This window comes from Grus americana, chromosome 10 (genome assembly GCF_028858705.1).
Source record: "Grus americana isolate bGruAme1 chromosome 10, bGruAme1.mat, whole genome shotgun sequence".
Taxonomy (NCBI): Eukaryota; Metazoa; Chordata; class Aves; order Gruiformes; family Gruidae; genus Grus; species Grus americana.
Genome location: NC_072861.1, coordinates 1,619,141 through 1,636,274, shown reverse-complemented (window position 1 = coordinate 1,636,274; position 17,134 = coordinate 1,619,141). Strand labels below are relative to the sequence as shown.

The window sequence follows — 17,134 nt, the reverse complement described above, 5'->3', positions numbered from 1 at the left end:
TTGGTGGTGCCCAGTGCCAGGACCAGAGGCAATGGGCATGGATGGAAACACAGGAGGTTCCCTCTGAACCAGGGATGTTCTGGAGCCTCCATCTTTGGCGGTGTTCAAAAGTCACCTGGGCTGGGGTTCTGAGGAGAGCTGTGGGGTTCCCAGGAGGTTTGGGGTGCTGAAAGAGGGCTGGGGTCCCTCAGAAGGCTGCAGGGTGTGGGATGGATGGGGTCTCCAAGCGGGCAGCGCTGGCGGGGGACCCATCCGCATGGGGCGGGAAGGGCAGGGCAGGGGTTTGAGGCCCCATGCCCACCTTTCAGGGCCGCCTGTAGCCCACCCACCCCACCGTTGCAGAGGAGCAGCCACGTTGTGTGAGGGGTGGGGACCACCATGTCCCCCTGAGGATGATCCCTCTCCTGATCCACAGAGGAGCCTCAGCATCACCCCGTGCACCCCAACGCGTCGTCACAGTAGTTACTGTGCGTTAATTGGATGCACGTAATAATAATGAGAATAATGATAATAATAATAAACAGCAACAGCAATATATTTTTTATGTATAATAATATTATATATAATGCCCAGGAACAGCGGCAGTCCCCGACAACTGTAGCGGAACAGATAAGAGACTTGGGAACAGGAAATAAGTTTAAGCCCGGAAAGGGAAGGGCTGTGGTTTGTGGTGTCTTGGGAGCCACACTGATAGCTGCCCAGAAGGACAAATACATTGCCAAACAAGCTGAGCGGGAGGCAAATGAATCCTACCAGGAGCTGGTTGGAAAACTACAGGCAGAATTGGAAAAGTAACAGCTGCAACGGCAGCTAGCTGAAAAGTCATTAGCGGACGAGAAAAGAATCACGGAAAACTTGAAGGGCAGCCTGCGAGATGCTTTTGTGAGGGAAAGAGAGCTGAAGTTGCAGCTCCCTGGGGACCTTGAGAGCGAACCAGGATTGTCTAGCTTATGGAAAGAAGCGACCTCGTCGCGAGGGAGGTTGCCCCTCACTATCCGTGGGAGGAGCTGGGGGCGGTGACAGAACCTGACCCTACTCCCGAGCTCCGGCCACTTATTAGAAGTGAAGTCGTGTATGACGGCGAGGATGCAAACCCGCTGTTACTACTAAAGAGGTACTTTATACCGTTACTGCATTGGCAAAACTGCAGGAACAAATACAGTAGGCAGGCTAAGGAAACTGAAACCCAATATGTATGGAGGGTCTCCCTGACAGGTGGAGACAGAATAAGGCTTTTGGAGGAAGAGGCTCAGGGAATTTGGGTTCCCAGTGTATTTTTGACTGTAGAGGACAAGCGGGAACCTTGGTCTCTTGGGGTGGAGGGTTAGAGCCCTTGGAGAGAGGAGATCCCATTGCCATCCCCACCCCTGGCGTAAGCCAGCTTACAGAGAGTCCACAGAAGGTGGCTTGCCTCCAGCTGATGCGATAGGCGCCCAGTTCCCTGCCAACCTTCCCCGATGCTGTTGTTTGCCAATCCCGACAGGATGACTCCCTTGATTAGAGCGTTACCCGACTCACTGAAGATTGATCCTGTGCAAATCCAAGACTGACTAAGAGCCACTGCAGCCATGGGACCTCAGGGCGGGCCGGGTCTTATCTGGGGGGAAATTGCACGGGAATTGATCAGTTATGGCCAGTGTGTGGGGTATGTGGGGAAGGAGGGGAAGGCACAAGCGGCGGCCTGGAGGGCTGAGACAGAGGAGAAAACGCTCCACCCCCGAGATAGAAGTTTGGGGGGCGGGGGCCTCAAGAAATCGGTTGTGGAAGGACGGCCTAGATAAAGGTATTCCCCGAGAATTAATGGACGGCCTACCCCTCCCCAGTGTGCCGCTGCTGGTAAAAATGTGGAAACCAATAGATAGATAGATGGATAGATAGATAGATAGATAGATAGATAGATAGAGGCCGGGAAAGGAGAGCGTCCCCACGGCCCCTGTACCTCAGAGATCGGCCACTCCCATGGCTCCCGTGGGGGGGCCCACCGGCCCTCCAGGGTTGGGAAACTCCTTGTGCCGTCCCCAGCGAGTGAGCCGGGGGACGGCCGGCGGGTGTGTTTTAGAAGGCTGACTGAAAACGAGCAGGGGGACCTACTGGTAACCTTCCCCTGGGCCCTTTTAAGACCCCCGGCCACTTTTCCGGTAGACACAGGGGCCCAAACGTCTGCTTTAAATGCCAATACCGCAGGCCGGAGTGGGCCTGAGCACTATCAGAAATCACCCCCGAGCGGGGAGTTAAACCCTACCAATACGTTGGTGATAAAATGGGGGGGGGGGGGGGGGGGGGGGGGGCGGGGAGGAGGGGGTGTCTGATGCCACTGCAGTGGGACAAACCCAAAAGAAAGTAATTACCCACCTGGAAAGTTGAGAACTTCAGGTTTGGGCAGAAAAGGTGCAGCTCCCCTCCCTGAGGGGAAGTTCTTAGGCATATGGTGGAAAGGAGGAGCGGTGTGCATTCCCTCCGAAACTTTGGCTACCTTAGAACAGATAAAGATCCCAGGAAACAAAAAGGAGCTGCAACATACCCTAGGCCTGCTGGTATTCTGCTGGAGGAAGCATATTCTGGCTTTTTCTATCATAGCTCGTCCCCTGTACGATTTAACACACACATGGGCTCCCTAGGATTGGACCCCTAGTCATGAGAAAGCCCTAAAATTGCTAATTTTTGAAGCAGGGGCATATCAAGCTTTGTGCCCAATACACCCAACAGATCAGCTCCAAGTCGAATGGGGTTTTGCAGTTCCTGGGGCGTCTATACGCACGTGGCAGCATGGAACGGAGGGTCTGACCCGCCCTGTTGGGTTTCACTCATGCAGATGCAGAAAAGCAATACTCGGTCGTTATTATCCATGGGATCCTCTGTTTGATCCATTGGCAAAACCTGATTTCTGTGAAGCAAACTATTCTACTCGATGGCACCCAGAATGCTGTCTCCTACTCCCGAATAAGACCCATATAACCTCTCGAGATAGAGGTAATTGGATGTGGGCCTGGTCAGGGAACAAAGTGGGACGAGTTTTTATAGCGCCTAAGTTTGATCCACCTGTCAGGGAAGTTGAGACCCCCCTTTTTAATTGTTCTAAGACAATCGCTTGTGATTCAGGACCGGGAGATCCTCCCGAAACTTGGTTTATCGATAGTCTCAGAACCCTAATTCGAGATATGTGTACGTGCTGGGGATATCCTTCAAAGGGATGGTGAAATAGGGACAAAACTTGTAACCTCACTCTTCCCGGTGGTGACAATCTTACTAGAAAAAAACAGCATGGAGTACCCTTTACTCATTATCCCTTACAAGGGATAGTTCCGCTAAGTTTCAAGGATTGTTATAACTTTTGCCAAGGTGCTCTCTTTTGTAGTTCCACTGAGCTTTGAGTAAATTTGTGATTTGTTTGAACCTCTCAAGTAATTGTCGTTACTCCTGATTACCGTGCAGCGAAGGCCTTGGCAGGGCTTGGGGCAGGTGACGTGGGAGCTGTCACACTCTGTCATCAGGTGACCTCCACGGCATCATTTATCATGATCCTCCAATAAACAAGAGCTAATTATAGCTGAAACTAGAGCCTGGCCTGGACACAGCTCAGCGCTGGGTGCCCATGTTAACTCTTCCCAGCCAGCTCCAGTCCCACAGCCCTCTTGTACCCTCCCAGACCTTTGTGTCTTCTCCTGGTCCCTGTTGTGCCCTCCTGGGCACAGTGACATGGATGCACCAGTGCGCCCCGACACAGATCCCTCCCCTAGTCCCCTCCCTGGGCTGGGAAAATGCCACCACTGTCCCCTCTTATAAGGCTGGTTGTCACCACTGACCCCTCTTCTAATGGACATCCATCCCCACCAAACCATGGGGGACCTGCAAGGCTGCATCCACGCACGGCAGCTGGGGGTGGCACCCATGGGGTGATGCCCAGAACCCACAGGGCCTTTTCTGCCAAGCTGCTTTCCAGCTGGTCACCCCACCGCCCCCAGCGTGTCCTGGTGCCTGGGTTTGCTCCTCCCCAGGGGCAGGACTTTGCACCTTCCCCTTGTTGGGGACTTCATGAGGTTCCTGTTGGCCCATTTCTCCAGCTTGTCCAGGTCCCTCTGGCTGCCAGCACGACCCTCTGGAGCATCAGCCACCCCTCCCAACTTGGTACCTCAGCAAACTCGCTGAGGCTACGCTCTGCCCCGTCAACTGGACCAGTAACGAAGATGTTGACCAGGACTGGACCCAGTATTGACCTGTGGGGGTACATCAGTGGTGACTGGCCTCCAGCCGGACCTAGTCCAGCCGTTTGGCCAGTTTTCACCCCAGCGACCGAGGGAGTTATTTATAGGGGGGGTTAGAACTAGATGATCTTTAAAGTCCCTTCCAACCCAAACCATTCTATGATTCTATGATTTTGATGCTGGAAATCAAATGCTGGCAACGAAAGAGGCTTTTGTTTGTCTGAGGAGGCCAGAGGGAGAAAAGAGGGGCCACTGCCTTTGAGGGAGGCAGCACGGGGGGGCTGACCGGCAGCTTTTGGGAAAAGGAAAGCAAAAGTGAAACCAGCACAAGTCCCACCAGGTCGGCACAGGTGCTCTGTGCAAACATTTACTGTTGTGCAAGAGGGAGAGCAAAGCTGTTGGTGCAAGGCCGGTCCCCTGGGGAAGGATGTTCCGGCCCTGTGTGTCCCCCAGATGCATCGCCGCCTCCATCACTGCAGCGCTGGGGACACCTGGGAGAGAAGACAGGCTGTGGTGATGCCTGGCCAGACCGAGTGTTGGGGTCCCCTCAGGTGGTGGCACCAACCGTGGCTGTAGTGAACTGGCCCAGTCCCAGCAGGGCGAGGGCGAAGTGGACACAGTTGCATGTGACAGCGTCGTACTCCACCACCTGGTCCATGGCTGCCCGGATCCGCTGCTGCAGGGCGGCCGCATCCAGACTTCCTTTCTTCCGCAGCACCTTTGCTGGACCCCGCGTCCGCAGGAGGTGGCTCTTGCCGTGCTTGGCCACGATCCCTGATGGGGACGTCCCCGAGCTGCCTGCAGGACGGAGATGATGCTGTACCCCATTTCCCTTCCAGGGGAATGTCCCCACACCGTGACCACCTCCTGGGGCTCACCTTCCAGGTGGATGATCTCCCCATCACCACAGTAGACGCTGGCATGGCCTTCCCACCAGCCAGGGCAGCCCGAGGCCAGCGGGAAGAGGAAGAGGTCCCCAGGCTGGGGCTCGGCCACCCCATCGGGGACCTCATCGAAGTGCTGGCCCAGCATCTCCTCGCAGAGGAAGAACGCTGCTGTGCTCGCCGCCCCGGCCACTGTCTGGGGACCCGTCCATGTTTCAGGGCCACCAGTGCCCTGGGGACAGCGGCAGCATCGCTGACCCACTGGCTCATCCCCCATCCCCGGTGGCTTGGGCACAGCTTGGGTCTCCATGGTTGGGGAAACCCTCCGAGAAGGGGCCGTCTCCTCTAGGTGCTGAGCACCCATGGGTGCTGAGGAAAAGGCAGGGTGTGCCGGGTTTGGCCCTGCTGTGCCAGGGCTGAGACGGGTGGGGTGGGGTGCTGGCACTTACCTGCCTGGAGCTGCTCACCTGGAGGGACAAAGACCCGGCGTCAGCACCGGCGGCCTCAGGGAGGTGGGACCAAGGGCACCAGTGTCATGGCTCAGCCCCTGCCCGGACTGCTGCCATCCCCCTGCCCGAGCCCCTGGCCGGGGTCCCTGTGCCAGCACCCCCAAACCTGTCGCACCCAGGAGCCCAGCCAGCGCCGGGGCTGGAGGAATGGCCTGTCCTGGGCTTGTGGGGTCTGCCCCAGGGTGCTCACCTATGGGGAGAGGGGATAGAGCGAGCCTGGGACCTTGATGGCACCCATCCCCTGCTGGCACCCACCCCTGCTGGCATCCCCTCCATGCTAGCACCCCGCATGCTCACACCCATGGTGGCTGGGGTGGGTGCTACAGACCACAGCCTGTCTTCTCTCCCAGGTGTCCCCAGCGCTGCAGTGATGGAGGCAGTGAGGCACCCAGGGGACACGCAGGGCTGGAACATCCTTTCCCGGTGCACCGACCTTGCACCGATGGTTTTGCTCTCCCTGTTACATAACAGTCAATGTTTGCATGGAGAGCCTGTGCCGACCCGGTGTGATTTGTGCTACTTTCACTTTTGATTTCCCTTTCCCAGAAGCTCCTTGCCCAGAAGCTGCCGGTCAGACCTCCCATTCCTGCCTCCCTCAAAGGCAGTGGCCCCTCTTTTCTCCCTGCAGCAGCCCGGTTCTGTCCCCGGCTCCGTCCCAGAGAAGACAATGCTGAGCAGCAGCAGCAGCACGGTAAGGATGATCACATCTTCACACCCCGTTGCAGGCAGCTGTTTGCGTCGCCGTTGCAGGGTGACAGGGAGGGGGAGGATGAAGGGGGCTTGTCCCAGGACGCCTCCAGCTCAGAGAAGTTGGGAAGGACGAGTGACTTTTGCCTGAGCCAAGCCCTTGTGCCTGGCAGGAGCCATCACGGGCAGGGTGTGATGGCAGGGTGGGACACTGCCCTCTCTGCATGGGCAGCACGGCACGAGCATGGCGCTGACGCCCCGTTTCTGTTCCTCTCTCCTTGCAGATGTCAAGCAGCGACGTAAGTACGAGATTGGTGAGAGCTTCACCAGCAGCATGGGGGGTTCGGGGGGGCATTTTGGGTGTGTGATGGGGCTGGTTGTGCCGCCTCCTCACCTTCCCTCCCTGGCATGGCTGGCAGAGGGATTATAAGAAGATCAAGTTTGTGCTGTGTGGGGACAAGGAGTTCTTTGAGGAGGTGTCAGAGAGCAATGTGCAGCCTGGGGACATCGTGCTCGTCCCCTGTCTCAACAAGACTGGCATCATCACCAACATCTTCCAGCATGCAGCCGTGTACTGTGGGGACGGAGAGGTCATACACTTCCAGAGTAAGCACCTGACCCCCTGCTCCCGTTTGGGATGAGGCGGTGGCCCAAATGTGGACGGCAGTGTGGTGGCTGAGGCAAGGCAATGGGTGCCTCCTGTTTTCCAGGCACGACCTCTTCTGAGAACAGTCGTGTGATCAGCAAGGAAGGCTTTGAAGCCATGAAAAAGGAGAGGGGGGAATGTCAGATTCTCCGGAAAAAAGGCGGGATTAACCTCAATGACTTCCGTTGTAAAGTCAGGAAGGCGATGAACAGCGAAGACTATCATGACCTGCCCATAAACAACTGCATCGAATTCGCCCTCTACCTCCTGGACATGGCGGAATTCTACATGGAACTGGTGAGCACGGAGCTGGGTGTCACCACGGGTGTGGTGGGACAGGTCCTGCACCCACAGCCAGCCCTGCCTTTGCATCCAGACCCGATTCCCCCTGGGGCTGACCCGTGGGTGGTGGGGACAGCAGGGGAGACAGCAGAGGGGACAGCCAAGCCCCCTGCACATGGACAGCTTTCTCTTGCAGGTGGAAATCCAAAATGAAGATGACAGCTGCAGCAGTAGGGACGTGAGTATCCCCAGTGTCATCCCTTCCGTGCAGGGTCCCCGGGAGGACTGTGGGGTCTGGGAAGGGCTGGGTCACCAGTGTGGCTGGGGTCCCCAGTGAGGGCTGGGTTCCCCTGGGAGGAGGAGTGTGGGGTCTGGGAAGGGCAGGGTCCCTGGGAGGGCTGTGTATTCCCCAAAGAAGACTGGTATCTGCAGGAGCTTTGGCATCTCTGGGAGGGCTTTGGGGTCCCCAGGAAGGCTGTGGTGTCTCTGGAAGGAGGGCTGGAGTCCCCAAACATAGCCGGTGTCTCCAGGAGAGCTGCAGGGTCCCTAAGGAAGTCTGAGACCCAAGCAGGGCCAGGATCCCCAGGAGGGCACGAGCACGGCACTGACACCCCGTTTCTGTTTCTTTCTCCTTGCAGATGTTGACCAGTGTTGTAAGTAGGGGATTGGCAAGAGCTTTGCTGGCAGCATGGGAGGCTCGGGTGGCATTTAGGGGGTGATGGGGCTGGTTGTGCCACCTCCTCACCTTCCCTCCCTGGTGTGGTTGGCAGAGGGAGTATTTGCTGTTTGGGGACAAGAAGATCTTTGAGGAGGTGTCGGAGAGCAATTTGCAGCCTGGAGATATTGTGCTTTTCCCCTTTATCAACATCTCTGGCGTCAACAACATCATCTTCCAACATGCAGCCGTGTACTGCGGGGACGGAGAGGTCATACATTTCCAGAGTAAGCACCTGACCCCCTGCTCCCTTTCGGGATGTGGCAGTGGCCAAAATGCAGCCGGCAGTGTGGTGGCTGGGCCAGGGCGATGGCCGGCTCTTGTTATCCAGGAACGGCCTTCTTCGGGAAAAGTGGTCTGATCAGCAAGGAAGGCTTTGAAGCCATGAAAAAGGAGAGGGGGAAATGCCGGATTCTACGGAAAAAAGGCGGGATCAACCTCAATGACTTCCGTTGTAAAGTCAGGAAGGCGATGAACGGTGAAGCCTACTATGACTTGTGCAAAAACAACTGCATCCACTTTGCCCTCTACCTCCTGGACATGGCGGAATTCTACATGAAACTGGTGAGCACGGAGCTGGGTGTCACCACGGGTGTGGTGGGACAGGTCCTGCACCCACAGCCAGCCCTGCCTTTGCATCCAGACCCGATTCCCCCTGGGGCTGGCCCGTGGGTGGTGGGGACAGCAGGGGAGACAGCGGAGAGGACAGCCAAGCCCCCTGCACATGGACAGCTTTCTCTTGCAGGTGGAAGTCCAAAATGAAGATGACAGCGGCAGCTGTTGGGCCGTGAGTATCGTCAGTGTCATCCCTTCCGTGCAGGGTCCCCTGGAGGAGTGTGGGGTCTGGGAAGGGCTGGGTCCCTGGGAGGGCTGGCTGGGGATTCCCCAAAGAAGACTGGTGTCTCCAGAAGGTTTGGAGTCTCTGGGAGGGCTTTGGGGTCCCCAGGAAGGCTGTGGGGTCTCCAGGAGGGCTGGGGTCTCTAGACACGACCGGTGTCTCCAGGAGAGCTGCAGGATCCCTAAGGAGGTCTGAGACCCAAGCAGGGCTGGGATCCCCAGGAGGGCTGTGGTGTCTCTGGGAGGGAGGGGTCCCCAGGAGGGATGAGATTCACAGGGGGCTGGGGTCCCTGCGAGGGCTGTTGGGTCCTGAGCCGGGGTTTGTCCTCAGGAGGGTTGGGGTGTCTTAGAGGGCTGCAGGTTCTGGGATGGATGGGGTCCCCATGAGGGTTGGGGTGCCCAGAGGGGGCTGGTGTCTCTAGAAGGGCTACAATCCCCAAAAGGGACTGGGGACCTCAGGAGGGCTGGTTTTTCTGGGAGGGTGCAGAGTCCCCAAGAGGCGTGGGGGTCCCGAAGAGGGCCGTGCTGGCAGGGCACCCATCTGCAGGGGGCAGGAAGGGCAGGGCAGGGGGTCAGGGCACCATGTCCCCCTTTTGGGGCCACCTGCAGCCCACCCACCCCGCTGTTGCAGAGGAGCAGCCACGTTGTGTGAGGGGTGGGGTCCGCCGCGTCCCCTTGAGGATGATCCCTCTGCCGACCCACAGAGGAGCCTCAGCATCACCCCGCGCACCCCAACGCATCATCACAGGGAAGGGGGGGGGGTAGGTGGGGGCGCTTGCTTTCTGCTTGCCAGTGCTTAATTGCTGTGCGCTAATTAAAAGCTTTAAAATTTTTTTCCATGTGAGCTGTGTCTGTTTTCCCCCACTGCCTCACTCCTGTGGTGTTTCTAATTTATATTCTGGGCTATAGAATATAAAATATAGAATATAGACTAGAATATAATTAATATAATCTGCAATATAATGTAATTTATTACAACAGATAACATACATAACCGTTGTGGTTTTACCCCAGCCAGCAGCTGAGCCCCACGCAGCCACTCGCTCACTCCCCCCTCCATCGAGACGAGGGAGGAATTGGAAGAATGAAAGTGAGAAAACTCATGGGTTGAGATAATTATAGTTTAATAGGTAAAGCAAAAGCCGCGCGCACAACCAAAGCAAGAGCAGGGATTCATTCCCCACTTCCCATGGCAGGCAGGTGTTCAGCCATCTCCAGGAAAGCTGGGCTCCCTCACACATAACAGTGATTACGAAGACAAACACCATCACTCCGAATGCTGCCCCCGCCCCCCCATTCTTCCCCTTCCCCAAGCTCCTTATAAACTGAGCATGACATCACAGTGTATGGAATATCCCTTTGGTCACTGGGGTCAGCTGTCCTGGCTGTATCCCCTCCCAACTCCTTGTGGAACTCCAGCCATCCTGCTTGCGGGGCGGTACGAGAAGCAGAAAAGACCTTGGTTCTGTGTCAGCAGTGCTCAGCAACAACAAAAACATCTCTCTGTAACAAAAAATATCTCTATATTATCAACACAAATCCAAAACACAACCCTATATTAGCTGCAGTGAAGAAAATTAGCTCTCTCTCAGCTAAACCAGGACAATCATAAATATAATATATTACAATGTATATAATATATATAAAAATATATTCTATAATACATTATTAGATACCCCTTGATAAATGATGCTGTGGAGGTCTCCTGATGACAGAGTGTGACAGCTCCCACATCACCGGCCCCCACGCCCTGCCGAGGCCTTCGCTGACCCCCAGCACAAGGATTCAAGTTTCATGTGGCTCTGGAACTGACCCCCGGCACGCACCGCCCCGGGGACACGGGGCTTGGGATAGGCTGGTGGCTGTCCCTTGGGCCGCCTTCAGGGCGAGGCCTTTTGGCACCAACAGGTGTTTTGGCACCAGCCCAGTGGCCACCGCCTATGGGTCCATCGTGGCCACAGGGCCATTTCAGGACCCCTTTGGGGTCACCCAAGGGGTTTGTTGATGAAATGTCACACCAGGCTGGATTTGTCCTCCTGGGACAGGCCCCACGGTGCTGGGACAGGATGGGCTCAGTGCCACGGTGGGGCCGGTCGGTGTGGTCCAGGCACATTCCTGGGCACCGGCAGAACCATGTGCGGGTGCCAAGAGCCGCCGTGGTGCTCACGGGGGTGGGTTGAGGTCCTGCCCCACGGCCATGGTTGGAGCAGCAGCTGCTTGGGGACTGCGGTGGAGTGAGGGGACCTCTGAGGTGTCCCCAAGGTGAGGGAGCTGGGCACGGCACGAGTGCTGGGGCTGGCACGGTGCCCGAGGCCATGGCTTGGGTTTTGGCAGGGCGACGTGGCACCACAACCATTTGGGGACAGAGAGGTCCCCGAGGTGGGGCTGGGCATGGTCCCGTGTCCCCAGCTCTCTGGACATCATGCTTTCACCTTGCAGATGAACCTCCTCGCCCAGGTAACAGGGGACCGGATGGGGAGGGAACCCACACCCAGGCAGTTCCCCCCCTCTGCCATGGCCCCCAGTGCCCACAGACCCCATGGCTGGGACCTGCCTGGTGCTGAGTCTGGGAGTGCAGGGGTGACGGGGTCCTGGGAGGATGTTGTGGTTTTTCAGGGGTGGGTTCCAGCAGCGGATGGGTGCCATCAAGGTCCCAGGCTCGCTCTATCCCCTGTCCCCACAGGTGAGCACCCTGGGGCAGACCCCACAAGCCTGGGATGGGCCATTCCTCCAGCCCCAGCGCTGGCTGGGCTCCTGGGTGCGACAGGTTTGGGGGTGCTGGCACAGGGACCCCGGCCAGGGGCTCGGGCAGGGGGATGGCAGCAGTCCGGGCAGGGGCTGAGCCATGACACTGGTGCCCTTGGTCCCACCTCCCTGAGGCCACCGGTGCTGACGCCGGGTCTTTGTCCCTCCAGGTGAGCAGCTCCAGGCAGGTAAGTGCCAGCACCCCACCCCACCCGTCTCAGCCCTGGCACAGCAGGGCCAAATCCGGCATGCCCTGCCTTTTCCTCAGCACCCATGGGTGCTCAGCACCTAGAGGAGATGGCCCCTTCTTGGAGGGTTTCCCCAACCATGGAGACCTTGACCTGACTCCCTTGATTAGAGGGTTACCCGACTCACTGAAGATTGATGCTATGCAAATCCAAGAGCCACTGCAGCCATGGGACCTCAGGGCGGGCCGGGTCTTACCTGGGGGGAAATTGCATGGGAATTGATCAGTTATGGCCTGTGTGGGGTATGTGGGGAAGGAGGGGAAGGCACAAGCAGCAGCAGACTCTACGGGAAGGCGACCGAGATAGATTTGCATTCACATGGAAGGTATACAATATACCTTTACTCGTTTGCCCCAAGGATATCGGCATTTGCCTACCTTGGCACATCATGCCCTGGCCCAAGCTTGTAACATCACTTTTCCCAAAAGTGATAATTTTAGTAAACAAGAATGGTGCGGAATACCCTTTACTCATTATCTCCTACAAGGGACAACCTTACCCACCGAGTGGGACGGGACAGCCCAGTGCTGGCCACAGAGGCCAGACAACCCGCCTGCTACAGCACCCTCTGAACTGACGAGTTGCGACCACTTGCCGGCCCTGAGCCCATGGTGGCCACCAGCACCGGGCTACTGCCACGGTAAGACCCCCCCCCCAGGAATCTCCTGGGACCCTCCAGCAATGATGGCTCCGGCCAAGCATCACCCCATGGGTGCCACCCCCAGCTGCCGTGCGTGGATGCAGCCTTGCAGGTCCCCCATGGTTTGGTGGGGATGGATATCCATTAGAAGAGGGGTCAGTGGTGACAACCAGCCTTATAAGAGGGGACAGTGGTGGCATTTTCCCAGCCCAGGGAGGGGACTAGGGGAGGGATCTGTGTCGGGGCGCACTGGTGCATCCATGTCACTGTGCCCAGGAGGGTACAACAGGGACCAGGAGAAGACACAAAGGTCTGGGAGGGTACAAGAGGGCTGTGGGACTGGAGCTGGCTGGGAAGAGTTAACGTGGGCACCCAGCGCTGAGCTGTGTCCAGGCCAGGCTCTAGTTTCAGCTATAATTAGCTCTTGTTTATTGGAGGATCATGATAAATGATGCCGTGGAGGTCACCTGATGACAGAGTGTGACAGCTCCCACGTCACCTGCCCCAAGCCCTGCCAAGGCCTTCGCTGCACGGTAATCAGGAGTAACGACAATTACTTGAGAGGTTCAAACAAATCACAAATTTACTCAAAGCTCAGTGGAACTACAAAAGAGAGCACCTTGGCAAAAGTTATAACAATCCTTAAAACTTAGCGGAACTATCCCTTGTAAGGGATAATGAGTAAAGGGTACTCCATGCTGTTTTTTTCTAGTAAGATTGTCACCACCGGGAAGAGTGAGGTTACAAGTTTTGTCCCTATTTCACCATCCCTTTGAAGGATATCCCCAGCACGTACACATATCTCGAATTAGGGTTCTGAGACTATCGATAAACCAAGTTTCGGGAGGATCTCCCGGTCCTGAATCACAAGTGATTGTCTTAGAACAATTAAAAAGGGGGGTCTCAACTTCCCTGACAGGTGGATCAAACTTAGGCGCTATAAAAACTCGTCCCACTTTGTTCCCTGACCAAGCCCACATCCAATTACCTCTATCTCGAGAGGTTATATGGGTCTTATTCGGGAGTAGGAGACAGCATTCTGGGTGCCATCGAGTAGAATAGTTTGCTTCACAGAAATCAGGTTTTGCCAATGGATCAAACAGAGGATCCCATGGATAATAACGACCGAGTATTGCTTTTCTGCATCTGCATGAGTGAAACCCAACAGGGCGGGTCAGACCCTCCGTTCCATGCTGCCACGTGCGTATAGACGCCCCAGGAACTGCAAAACCCCATTCGACTTGGAGCTGATCTGTTGGGTGTATTGGGCACAAAGCTTGATATGCCCCTGCTTCAAAAATTAGCAATTTTAGGGCTTTCTCATGACTAGGGGTCCAATCCTAGGGAGCCCATGTGTGTGTTAAATCGTACAGGGGACGAGCTATGATAGAAAAAGCCAGAATATGCTTCCTCCAGCAGAATACCAGCAGGCCTAGGGTATGTTGCAGCTCCTTTTTGTTTCCTGGGATCTTTATCTGTTCTAAGGTAGCCAAAGTTTCGGAGGGAATGCACACCGCTCCTCCTTTCCACCATATGCCTAAGAACTTCCCCTCAGGGAGGGGAGCTGCACCTTTTCTGCCCAAACCTGAAGTTCTCAACTTTCCAGGTGGGTAATTACTTTCTTTTGGGTTTGTCCCACTGCAGTGGCATCAGACACCCCCTCCTCCCCGCCCCCCACCCACCCCATTTTATCACCAACGTATTGGTAGGGTTTAACTCCCCGCTCGGGGGTGATTTCTGATAGTGCTCAGGCCCACTCCGGCCTGCGGTATTGGCATTTAAAGCAGACGTTTGGGCCCCTGTGTCCACCGGAAAAGTGGCCGGGGGTCTTAAAAGGGCCCAGGGGAAGGTTACCAGTAGGTCCCCCTGCTCGTTTTCAGTCAGCCTTCTAAAACACACCCGCCGGCCGTCCCCCGGCTCACTCGCTGGGGACGGCACAAGGAGTTTCCCAACCCTGGAGGGCCGGTGGGCCCCCCCACGGGAGCCATGGGAGTGGCCGATCTCTGAGGTACAGGGGCCGTGGGGACGCTCTCCTTTCCCGGCCTCTATCTATCTATCTATCTATCTATCTATCTATCCATCTATCTATCTATTGGTTTCCACATTTTTACCAGCAGCGGCACACTGGGGAGGGGTAGGCCGTCCATTAATTCTCGGGGAATACCTTTATCTAGGCCGTCCTTCCACAACCGATTTCTTGAGGCCCCCGCCCCCCAAACTTCTATCTCGGGGGTGGAGCGTTTTCTCCTCTGTCTCAGCCCTCCAGGCCGCCGCTTGTGCCTTCCCCTCCTTCCCCACATACCCCACACACTGGCCATAACTGATCAATTCCCGTGCAATTTCCCCCCAGATAAGACCCGGCCCGCCCTGAGGTCCCATGGCTGCAGTGGCTCTTAGTCAGTCTTGGATTTGCACAGGATCAATCTTCAGTGAGTCGGGTAACGCTCTAATCAAGGGAGTCATCCTGTCGGGATTGGCAAACAACAGCATCGGGGAAGGTTGGCAGGGAACTGGGCGCCTATCGCATCAGCTGGAGGCAAGCCACCTTCTGTGGACTCTCTGTAAGCTGGCTTACGCCAGGGGTGGGGATGGCAATGGGATCTCCTCTCTCCAAGGGCTCTAACCCTCCACCCCAAGAGACCAAGGTTCCCGCTTGTCCTCTACAGTCAAAAATACACTGGGAACCCAAATTCCCTGAGCCTCTTCCTCCAAAAGCCTTATTCTGTCTCCACCTGTCAGGGAGACCCTCCATACATATTGGGTTTCAGTTTCCTTAGCCTGCCTACTGTATTTGTTCCTGCAGTTTTGCCAATGCAGTAACGGTATAAAGTACCTCTTTAGTAGTAACAGCGGGTTTGCATCCTCGCCGTCATACACGACTTCACTTCTAATAAGTGGCCGGAGCTCGGGAGTAGGGTCAGGTTCTGTCACCGCCCCCAGCTCCTCCCACGGATAGTGAGGGGCAACCTCCCTCGCGACGAGGTCGCTTCTTTCCATAAGCTAGACAATCCTGGTTCGCTCTCAAGGTCCCCAGGGAGCTGCAACTTCAGCTCTCTTTCCCTCACAAAAGCATCTCGCAGGCTGCCCTTCAAGTTTTCCGTGATTCTTTTCTCGTCCGCTAATGACTTTTCAGCTAGCTGCCGTTGCAGCTGTTACTTTTCCAATTCTGCCTGTAGTTTTCCAACCAGCTCCTGGTAGGATTCATTTGCCTCCCGCTCAGCTTGTTTGGCAATGTATTTGTCCTTCTGGGCAGCTATCAGTGTGGCTCCCAAGACACCACAAACCACAGCCCTTCCCTTTCCGGGCTTAAACTTATTTCCTGTTCCCAAGTCTCTTATCTGTTCCGCTACAGTTGTCGGGGACTGCCGCTGTTCCTGGGCATTATATATAATATTATTATACATAAAAAATATATTGCTGTTGCTGTTTATTATTATTATCATTATTCTCATTATTATTACGTGCATCCAATTAACGCACAGTAACTACTGTGACGACGCGTTGGGGTGCACGGGGTGATGCTGAGGCTCCTCTGTGGATCAGGAGAGGGATCATCCTCAGGGGGACATGGTGGTCCCCACCCCTCACACAACGTGGCTGCTCCTCTGCAACGGTGGGGTGGGTGGGCTACAGGCGGCCCCGAAAGGTGGGCATGGGGCCTCAAACCCCTGCCCTGCCCTTCCCGCCCCATGCGGATGGGTCCCCCGCCAGCGCTGCCCGCTTGGAGACCCCATCCATCCCACACCCTGCAGCCTTCTGAGGGACCCCAGCCCTCTTTCAGCACCCCAAACCTCCTGGGAACCCCACAGCTCTCCTCAGAACCCCAGCCCAGGTGACTTTTGAACACCGCCAAAGATGGAGGCTCCAGAACATCCCTGGTTCAGAGGGAACCTCCTGTGTTTCCATCCATGCCCATTGCCTCTGGTCCTGGCACTGGGCACCACCAAGAACACCCTGGCTCCATCTCCTTTACTCCCCCCAACAGGTGTTGGTACACGCTGATAGGATCCCCCTGAGCCTTTTCTTCTGCGGGTTGAATAGCCCCAGTTTTCTCAGCTTCTCTTCATACATGAGATGCTCCAGACCCTTAGTGGCCTTCGTTGGTCTCTCTCCAGTATGTCCATGTCTCTCTTGGACTGGAGAGCCCAGCACAGGACCCAACCCTCCAGGGGTGGCCTCGCCAGTGCTGAGCAGAGGGAAAAAAATCACCACCCTCGACCTTCTGGCAATGTTCCTCCTAATGAAGCTCAGGATGCTATTGGCCTTCACTGTGCCCCAAGAGCACATTGATGGTTCATGGTCAACCTGGTGTCCCCCAGAACCCCCAGGGCCTTTTCTGCCAAGCTGCTTTCCAGCTGGTCACCCCACCGCCCCCAGCGTGTCCTGGTGCCTGGGTTTGCTCCTCCCCAGGGGCAGGACTTTGCACCTTCCCCTTGTTGGGGACTTCATGAGGTTCCTGTTGGCCCATTTCTCCAGCTTGTCCAGGTCCCTCTGGCTGCCAGCACGACCCTCTGGAGCATCAGCCACCCCTCCCAACTTGGTACCTCAGCAAACTCGCTGAGGCTACGCTCTGCCCCGTCAACTGGACCAGTAACGAAGATGTTGACCAGGACTGGACCCAGTATTGACCCGTGGGGGTACATCAGTGGTGACTGGCCTCCAGCCGGACCTAGTCCAGCCGTTTGGCCAGTTTTCACCCCAGCGACTGAGGGAGTTATTTATAGGGGGGGTTAGAACTA

The 17,134-nt window shown here is 56.3% G+C and overlaps 2 protein-coding genes across 8 annotated transcripts in view; one reads left to right on the top strand and one right to left on the bottom strand.

The window, feature by feature from the left end:
* Positions 1-736: 736 nt before the first annotated feature.
* The window catches only part of LOC129210755 (uncharacterized), a 23,127-nt gene continuing 6,729 nt past the window's right edge, over positions 737-17,134 (top strand). For 3 of the 4 annotated variants that reach the window (XM_054836931.1, XM_054836930.1, XM_054836929.1), the window contains exons 1-9: positions 936-1,114; positions 6,142-6,286; positions 6,567-6,581; positions 6,702-6,888; positions 6,993-7,225; positions 7,407-7,448; positions 7,849-7,863; positions 7,981-8,152; positions 8,257-8,489. In XM_054836931.1, the coding sequence (XP_054692906.1) occupies positions 951-1,114; positions 6,142-6,286; positions 6,567-6,581; positions 6,702-6,888; positions 6,993-7,225; positions 7,407-7,448; positions 7,849-7,863; positions 7,981-8,152; positions 8,257-8,489 (1,206 nt within the window). In that variant the 5' untranslated portion in view covers positions 936-950. Of the gene's footprint in view, positions 1,115-6,141; positions 6,287-6,566; positions 6,582-6,701; positions 6,889-6,992; positions 7,226-7,406; positions 7,449-7,848; positions 7,864-7,980; positions 8,153-8,256; positions 8,490-8,670; positions 9,310-17,134 lie in introns of those variants that run through there. The other variant, XM_054836932.1, reaches the window with a different exon arrangement.
* Positions 4,539-17,134, bottom strand: part of LOC129210756 (uncharacterized) — a 24,972-nt gene continuing 12,376 nt past the window's right edge. For 3 of the 4 annotated variants that reach the window (XR_008578624.1, XM_054836934.1, XM_054836933.1), the window contains 3 exons: positions 5,081-5,553; positions 4,768-5,000; positions 4,539-4,693 (listed from right to left, as the gene is read on the bottom strand). Coding sequence is in view for 3 of the 4 variants with exons in the window: in XM_054836934.1 (XP_054692909.1) it covers positions 4,673-4,693; positions 4,768-5,000; positions 5,081-5,450 (624 nt within the window). In the remaining variant the exon portion in view is untranslated. The remainder of the gene's footprint in view (positions 4,694-4,767; positions 5,001-5,080; positions 5,554-17,134) is intronic. The other variant, XM_054836935.1, reaches the window with a different exon arrangement.